This window comes from Solenopsis invicta, chromosome 3 (assembly GCF_016802725.1).
Source record: "Solenopsis invicta isolate M01_SB chromosome 3, UNIL_Sinv_3.0, whole genome shotgun sequence".
Lineage (NCBI taxonomy): Eukaryota > Metazoa > Arthropoda > Insecta > Hymenoptera > Formicidae > Solenopsis > Solenopsis invicta.
The window spans coordinates 32586566-32596030 of record NC_052666.1 but is presented as its reverse complement, the minus strand read 5'-3'; the positions used below and the strand labels follow the sequence as shown (position 1 = coordinate 32596030).

General features: G+C 36.9%; 1 protein-coding gene across 4 annotated transcripts in view; it reads left to right on the top strand.

Moving 5' to 3' along the window:
* The window catches only part of LOC105204657 (KN motif and ankyrin repeat domain-containing protein 2), a 37974-nt gene extending 28509 nt beyond the window's left edge, over positions 1-9465 (top strand). For 2 of the 4 annotated variants that reach the window (XM_011173820.3, XM_039446688.1), the window contains exons 5-10: positions 1979-2094; positions 2444-2524; positions 3173-3400; positions 4323-5569; positions 6866-7469; positions 7584-9465. In XM_011173820.3, coding sequence (XP_011172122.2) covers positions 1979-2094; positions 2444-2524; positions 3173-3400; positions 4323-5569; positions 6866-7469; positions 7584-8027 — 2720 coding nt within the window. In that variant the 3' untranslated portion in view covers positions 8028-9465. Of the gene's footprint in view, positions 1-195; positions 331-1978; positions 2095-2443; positions 2525-3172; positions 3401-4322; positions 5570-6865; positions 7470-7583 lie in introns of those variants that run through there. The other 2 variants (XM_039446689.1, XM_011173823.3) reach the window with 2 other exon arrangements.

The following is a 9465-nucleotide window of genomic DNA, read 5'->3' as shown; positions in this document are numbered from 1 at the left end:
TGTTTGTCGTCATATACCGATTAGCGTCACTGGCAACGGCGCAAACAATTAACAGATACTTTATCTAACTCCAAACAAGTTGAATTCGTTATCAATAAGCGAACGAGCGATATCTTGCCTCGAGAAATCGGACGACCTCAAAGATCTCTCTCTCTCTCTCTCTCTCTATCTTTTTCTTTATATGTGTAATCGACGTTCGATCACGTTGTTATTATGCTATTCGCGAGCAGCATGCGATGCCTTTTTCCGTGTTTGACAAGTGCATCTGTTTAAAACGTGGACGAGCAAGAAATAGAAGTGCAGCCAGGGACGACGTCGCGGAATCGGAGTGTCAGTGCTTGGAAAATCTTATTCGCGTTATCGTCGCGATCACTCGAGTGTTCGCGATGTAGTTTAGGAACCAGAGAATTAAGATCCGAAGTTGCATCGCAGTGAACGTTCGCGCATCCTCCATTAACATGGAGGAACTGCATCTATTGATGCATTCTATAAATTCGTGATTTTCATTCGTTCAGAAAAAATTAAAAGAGTTTTCATTAGAAGACTTGTCCATACATTTTTTTTCTCTGTGCAAATTGAATTTTCTGGAGGTCTCTCTCTTTAAATAAACGACAATTCTGACAAAAGCTGATTTCCTCCGACACGCGAACACGTAACTCTTGGCACGCAACACAGTCGAACACGGTTGCCTCGTTAATTCCTCTTGCTTCTTCTCGCGACGAATTTATCGCAATCTCATGATCGATATACGCGGCAGTATAACGTTCGTCTTCGCCGCGCGAAACTTTCACGTTGCTGGAGATCGGCGTTTAGCCTTTTTATTTCGTCTAATCCACATGTGCAATGCGCGTGATGCGTGATTCAACCGCTTCAACGTTAATGACGATGCATATATAGGATTTCCTGTGCAACCTTGCGACCTTAATTTTAATGACAAGTTTCTCCCCAATTTGGAGAGGATTTTTTTCTCGGCGAGAATGACGAAGAAAGTCGTTATTTACTGCAACTTTTTATTTCGAACGTTAAATATCTCTTCATAATTTTAAACCTTAAAATAAATTAAAGCTGCTTGAAATTAATTAAAGATTAATAATTTTAACTATATTTCTAAAGTTCACGAAAAGCTGACTTTTTTCAATCCCTTATAACTTCGAAATTACGTATGTTTTGTTGAAGAAATTCTTTGCTAAGAAATACATTTATTAAAATTAAGATTGCAGTGGTTATGAAATATCTCGTGCAAATACATCATTCGTCACGAGTTGCGTGCGGAAAATTCTACATCGCAGCGGCCGAGCCCACGAACCATATCACGACATTGTCAAAGGAATTTGCCTCAACCTTCTATCTATCACATTTCTTCATTATTTTCTTCGAGATAACATTCTGCTCCGTAACGCGGTTGCTCAAGCGCCGATTAGAAAACATTTCGATGAAACAGGTGAATCAGCCTGTGAATATTGCATAATGATACGTACAATAATGACACACAAGAGTTTAATTATTTTTTTCCACCCATTGTCAAAGAATGATATGTCAGAAAGAGTAATTGACGATTGCTAAGAATAATAATGATGTTATTAATTGTAAATTAAATATTTCTACGAAATATATTCCTGTGTGATATTTTCTTTATTCTAACGTGTCACAAATAAAAAGAGAGGCACAAAATATAAATTTATTTATAAAATTACTTTATTATTTTTTTAGTAAAATATTGTCAATTATGGATTTTGTTTTTCAAGCGTACTTTGTTAAAATCTCTGCCTCGTGAGGATGAGAATCAGTTTAAATTAACTTCCCTAGTTAAAGGGTTAACGAAGCCGGAGTTGATCGAAGAGGGAGGTCGATTAAAGTGGATGTTTCAGCGTTTAGCGTAACCGCGTTTTCTCGGAATTAATAAGATATTTCTTGCAAAAAAAAAAACACATGACGGATAATTAAGCTTGTGGTTTCCATGACTGATTTTTTTCGCTAGATGGCACAAACGGAACGGCGCCGGTGCAAAATGCAGCTCAGACAGACCAGCCGGCAGATTCCGACAACGCCAGCGTTGGAAGTGGCAATTCGAATCTTAGTACTGGCGCACTTCAGGTACGAAACTCATACTTTATTCTACTTTATAATTATTACATTATTTTGCAATCAATTTATATGATGTAAGAAAAAATCTATCTGCGAGATTAAAATTTAAACGATAAAATTCGATTAAAAACTGCAAAACACAAATGCAATATGATTTTATTTTTGCTATTATTTTCTCGAAAATGTGTACATTGTTCTTTTTCATTTTTTTATTGTAATTGATCTCTAATTAGATATTTTTAATCTTAGGATTGGTAATAATCCTTATTTCACTTAGAGAGTTTTTAACTTTACGTAATACAATAAAACTTTGTGAAATATGAGAATAAGGATTTAATAATATTTTTATGCGTTGCAGAATATTAGAGAACAAATGGCGGCATCTCTGGAACGGATGAAAGAGCTAGAGGAACAGGTCAAGGCGATTCCCAAGCTGCAGGTGAGTTCTCACTAATTTCCTATTCTCCCACCTACGCTTTCGTAACGTTCATCGCCCGACATGTAATTTGCACCCAGGCGAGCTCTTCCGTTCTAGCGAAATACACGTTCGTGTATAAGATATTCCCGCTGCTTTATCATGATCTCGTTGTTTCCCTTATGAAGACGTTTCGTTACACGTTCAATGCACAAACGATGCGAAAATATTAAGTTCTTCCCATGCATTTTCAAAGAAATGTTTCGTGAACTTGTATTCATATTCACATAATAATTTAAAAACAATTGCTACTAATTTCTAACAAAATAAATTTGTCAAAAAATAATAAGGTAAAAGAAAAGATAAAGATCTTTAATATTTTATTTTTAATCAATCTTGTATTAACTTCATTTTTGTTTAATATGAAATACAAAATATTTTATCTGTCATTCTACCTGATACCAAAAAATCGATCTGAAATTATAGTTACATAGAATATTAATCATTAATTTTACTGTTGCAATTTATTAAAAATTGATGTAATTTTCTGTTACGTAATACTAAATCATTGCTTTCTCACACACCTCAATTTTATCAATCTCGATAGAAGACTGCATTATTGTTAGACTTATCTAATTCTGCGTGTGCAATCTCTTTCTTTTTCTCTCACAGGTGCAAATCTCACTATTGAAAGAAGAGAAGCGCAATCTCCTGCGACAAGTGGATGAGCTAAGTAAAACGAATTCCAGCAACGACACCCTGCACAGGTATCGCAGTCAGTCATTCTCGGAACAGCGCATCACCTTGCGAAATCTGAAGAATTCTGCAACCGTGTCTACGAGAGACATGGGAACCATGTGCGGCGTGATGACAAGGGACGTTGGCGTATCGTACCAACCGGTAAGAATTGCATTTCTATTTTTAATCGTCGTAAACAAGATATTTATCTGTCTTATCTAAGAATATATATCTAAAAAAAATCTTGAAATTCTGTTCTTTTATTAGAATTATTAAATTAATTACTTTATAGTCTATATTATATTTTTTTTATTATTTTAATACTTTCGTTGATTAATTTAGAAATAGTTTTATTAAATTTTTTCTATACATTTTGTTCTATACACATTTAAAATATTCTTTTATCTAACTTTATGAACTTAATTATCTGTTTCTAATTTAATTCTAGAAAATGACAAGGAACTAATCAAATTAAAATTAGAAATTGTATTACACATACAATATTAAAGTTACTCGGACTTTGAATTTTTATGTTATTAGTACATATGTAATCTTTAGATTTATGTACCTAGTTTTTTTAAATTAAAAGTTCTCGTTGAATATTCGTCGATTGATGTATATTCAGAAGTGAGTGGCGATTGCTTTCCTAATTAGAAGTGAAAATCGGAATTTAAATGACGATACATAACCGTACTCTCGTTGCTTCTCATGCCGTTTTTTCACATCGCCGAAGTCAAGTGACTTTCGCACGTGTACATATTTTGCGTGAATATTTATAAATAGACACATCGAGATTGAACATTAGATTAGTTACGATATGTATCCGCTCTTCAGTACTATACTACGTTTCTTTCTAAAACTTCCCAGATATGTCATCGGCAATATAATCTGCTCGGTATGCAATGGTTCGTAATATTTAAGGCGATTGTGTAGTACAATGTATTTACAAAATCGATATTACGCTATTTTAAATGTAGCAATTATATTAATATTAATTAATGTTTGTTTAAAAGAAGATAAATATATTTTAATAACCTTTATTCAATTTTGTCGAAAATCATTATATCGAACTAATTGTGTACAGGTTCGAACGAGAGACGTTGGTATGATAACAAGCACGCCAATAAAACCATCGCTACAAAAAAGTCATCTACGAATCGAGGAGTTTGTACCCGAGATCCAAGACCAAAGCGCTGTGCTGGTAGACGAGACATCGTCAAACCTCTTCAACTCCCAGCATCATAGCAACTGGAAATCGAATTTGACTCGCAGCCAACAGATGCTGGAGGAGATCATACCGAAGATACGAAGAAGACAGCTAACGAGAACTCCACTTCAAGTGGAATCGATACCGCCCAACGAAAACGATTTGATTAATCACAATACCGTGAAAAAAACGCGAGATTTCGGTATCAATACCGAGAAGAAAAAGCCTAAGACTCTTGAGTGCAGCCATTTCTTAATCGAGGACATTGCACCAGAAATGAAGAAGGAAATCAAGAAGCGTTCCAGCGGAACATCAACAAGATTGAGTATGAAGGATATTCTGACAAATGAGGATGTTGAATTGCTCGTGGAACACGCAGTGAGAAATTACAAGAATAGTCTGATAAAAGATACTACCTCTAAGGGCATTCAATGCAGCCCGGAAACGCCCGTAGTCGCCGAGAAGCGGGATCAGGCGGTCCAGGTGATAGAACAGTTTAGAATGCGTTCGCACGCGAGCGTAACCGCCAAACCGAGGACATCGGAGATAGGGATCCAAGCCAGATTCGGTTCTTGCACCAGGAGCGTGTGCGTCGGACCGGATCCAGTGGCGGTGCAGTCTCCAGTGTCATTGAACTTGATGAACTCGAGGAGTCACTCGTTCAACTATGGTGATACGCGAACGAAGACAAAAGTCAGCAGCAAGTCAATAGGGGTGATGGTGGAGGACTTGGTGAGAACTATCGCTCGCGGTACCGATACTTCCGGTCTCACGCCGAGGTGTCGAGACTTCGGCACCTCGACGATGAAAAAGACATTAGTCGACGTGTCGGTCGGTGAGTCTGTGAGGCCGCACATCTCGATCTCCTGCGCGGCCAATTATTGCGATAATTGCAAGGAGACGATCAAAAGCCTGGCAAAGCAGATCGCGAATAATGCGGAAAATAGTCTGAATCATCAAAACAGCAATATGATATCCAGGATTCCGAGGCCGGCCCATATTCCCTTGAATACTAGCGATCATAGAAGACAGTTCAAACGTCAAGACACGTACACAAAAATACCGACCACCGGGGTGATAAGATACGATGCGGATAATAAGGAGCAGTACGACAGCAACAATCGGTTAGTCGTTTGAGATTATATCCTTATTTTATCTTATCTTTACGAGATATTAGAGAATTAATAGAGATTTTATAGAGAGTAAGAATTTAACATTTTCATCGCAAAATAATATTCAATCTATGAAAAAAAATTGTTAACTGCACCTAAATTATTCTGCAAAAAAATAATGAATTGGGGAGAATAAGTTAATTTATCTCATGAAGCGTTATAGAATATTAAATATTTACTTGTGAAAAATTGTAGATTACATATGAGTAATTTTTTTGCTATGCTTATGATTGATGCTTCATTTGTCATACAATATATTTTTCAATTACTAATTGATTACAGAACAGAGAAATTCTCGAGTCTGCAGAAAATCTCTATTTTCTAATCAATCAATTCACTTGAAAAATTTGCAGTATGAAATAGTACCCTTGCTTAAAATTTATCGTATGCTTTTAAACCTACTTCCGATCGAGTAAATCAAACCATTTATTACCCCTTCAAACTTCGATCCACCCTTCCCGCTCGACTGCGCTTTACGCCATCTGTTATTTCCGTGGTCGAAGGTCGCTGTGGCAAGGGGGTTATTTCGCGCTAAAGGGAATGGGAAGAGGGTTGCACGAAGCCAGTTGCAGAGCCGCGTATGACGTACTTCGTGCCGGTCAAGCGTGCCGGACAGTTTGTTATTCTTTTTGAGCTTGTGGTTGCGCGCGTGCCGAGTGCGTCATCGAGTGCTCTCACAACAACCACAACATAAATATCCCAACGGTAGTCGGATATCAGTACGCGTCCCGCGTTGCATCGGCAATGGTGAACGAGTAAGCGTATTCTCGATCTCGACAGATCGATGCTGCAGCAGCAGCAACAGCAGCCGCAACGAGTCGCTCCTCGTTTATTCAGCGATCTCGAAGTCTCCTCCGATATCCCGCCTTGTCCGGCCACGGAAGGGTAACACATCTTCCCCGCCATAATATATAATGTCTTCTATTTACAGCGCCATCCTCATTTTGCCATTATTTTTCTTAGTATTATGCATAGTTTGTAATGTTTTAATTTTAATGTTAATAAGTAATATAACTAACGTAGCTTAATAATACTTTTGTATTTCGAAACTTTTTTTATCTAAGATTTGAAATTCAACCCTTATTTCTATTATTAGATTATATTAATTTTTTTTCAATAGATGTCACAACTTTCCCTATGTAACATTTATAAAAAAAGTAATAATAACTAGTGAAGAAGTGTTATATATCTACCAAATATTTTTACAAAAAAATGTAAAAAGAATTATTTTTTTTCTGTCTCTCGTAGCATTCAACAGTTACAATCCGAGAAAACCAAGGATGAGAAAATTGCGTCAGAAGAGATACGTAACGTGGAGAAGGAGGCGGATAACGAAGAGAAGTCAGAGCTACCGGAATCAGCTCTGTTTCAACCAATTCAAGATAAGCCTAGAAAAAAGGTCGAGCCCTCGAAAGAGATGCAAGCCGCCATGAAGGTGCTCAATGATAGTATCAAAAAGTCACCTAGCAGAAACATCTCTCATCAGCTGAAGAACGCTACGAATATTATACAGCAAGAATGGTTCAAAATATCCAGCACATCTAGCGCGAATCCGTTAGATGTCGAGGATTATTTAGATCGTTTCGAGGAATGCTCCAGCACTCTGCTGGAGTACATCGTCAACATGACGGACACCAGTGGAAATACAGCGATGCACTACGCAGTCTCTCATGGCAATTTCGACGTGGTGTCTATATTGTTAGACTCGAAAGTCTGCGACATTAATAAAGCAAACGTAGCTGGTTACACGGCTGTAATGTTAGCTGCTCTGGCAGAAGTTAGAAATTCCACGCACGCCTCAGTGGCGAATAGATTGTTCCAGCTTGCCGACGTCAATATCCGAGCAAAATTGGTAAGTTCTGCTGTTACAGTGCAAGCAAATAATGCAAGCACCGTATTAAGGAAAAGTCTCACTTATTTTATCTTGAATATTTTTATAATTCTTTAATTTTTTTCTAACAAATAGCACGGGCAAACTGCACTGATGTTGGCGGTATCGCACGGACGCAAGGATATGACGCAGCTACTCTTAGATGCTGGAGCAGCGGTTAATATTCAAGATGAAGACGGTAGCACTGCGCTGATGTGCGCCGCGGAACACGGTCACACCGACATCGTGAGATTGCTTCTCGCGCATCCGGACTGCGATCCATCTATCGTCGACGTGGATGGCAGTTCGGCCTTGAAAATCGCCTTGGAGGCGGGTAATCGGGATATCGGAGTGCTACTTTACGCGCACGAACACGTTAATCGGGGCATCAGTCCGTATTCGACTCTAAGGCGAAGCAGAAGGGGTTCCAAACCGACAACACCCACTGGACCGTCTCCGTCGGCTCCAGTTAGCCCGGCGCCATCGCGACGCCTACATTCGTCCAACGTTTCTCTGAACACATCGAAATATTCCAAATAATTCTTATAATAAATCCTTAATCTTCGTGATCTTATAGATTCATCCATCATGATTTTTCTCTTCACACATTATTTCGAACGCAATAGTAATTGGCAAGTGACTCACAGTACGCATATAACCAGAACTTTATGTTTAAGTATAACTTTTTTTTATATGATCTTTTTTATATTTGTCTTAAAATTATGGTTATATTTATAATGTATATTCTCATATCTATTATAATGAGAACATACGGCGATATGTTGAAGTCCTCTTGCCTAATAATCGATTTGTTTCGATAGAACTGTGTTGTATAATTTAAGAAGTCAAGAATAATGCTCAACATTGTATATATCTATTCAGGGTAACGTTGGAAAAATCTTGTAGTTTAGTTGGTAGCAGTAATCTTTAGTAATATAGTTCATCGTAGGTGCTATTAGACATTTTGATGAAACTTTCAGAAATCCTTTGTAAATTTTATATAACTTTGATTGTAATAATAGCACACCCTCGAGGAATACAGTTTTTCTCTTAGGCGGGTTGTCGAAGTACAAAATGTTTAATATCTATACGACGATACAATTTACAGCAAAAAATCGGTCGATCTTTTTGTGTTTTTCTTTTCGACTCTGTGGCATTAAACATTCCAAAAAAAAAAAAAAAAAACAGTCATCGATCCGAATTTCTTATGGTAGTTTATACAGTATTTAGTACTCGGATTTCAGGCCTAATCTCAAATTACTTCTTGGGATCAAATTGTCATTATCGTGTGTATATGTATTTTTTTATACACACGATTTACAGATACACCGATATGCGTAGAGAAACATTACGTAGCAATATGTGTAATAAATGTATATGTTATAACAATGTGAGATTTTTACGATTCAATGATTGACGGCGTCTTCATGCGCGAGCGACATCAAACGTACTTGTCACTGTTCTACGTTGAGATAGAGATGTTAGATAATGAAAGTTGTATAAAAACAGTATATCTAGTTGTGAAACGCGCGAGCGTCGAAAGACTTACGAAGAAAATTATGTTTTTGAACTTGTTAACAATTTTCATATCGAGAATTTTATATGCGATCATATCGACATGTTAATATTATACGTTTATTTAATCGAACGAATCGTCTCAACACATTAAGCATCGTGTTCCATTTACGTGAAAGAAGAATACATTGAACGTTTTTCTTATAAGGTTGTGAATAGATAGAGTTGTAATTAAATTATTTAAGTTCGAGAGAGATCAAAGATCCATAGTTTAACGTTATCGTAAGTGTTTCTCCGTCTCCAAGAGTAATTTTATGACGATTGTTGGCGTGAGATATAATTTGTCTATATATCAAATGTGTAGACAATGTACGAAACATCCTGATACCGTAGGAATCTAGAAAGTAGAAAAGTATTCCTTATTGTTTGTGCCTTTATATTTAATATATAATACTATTAATAA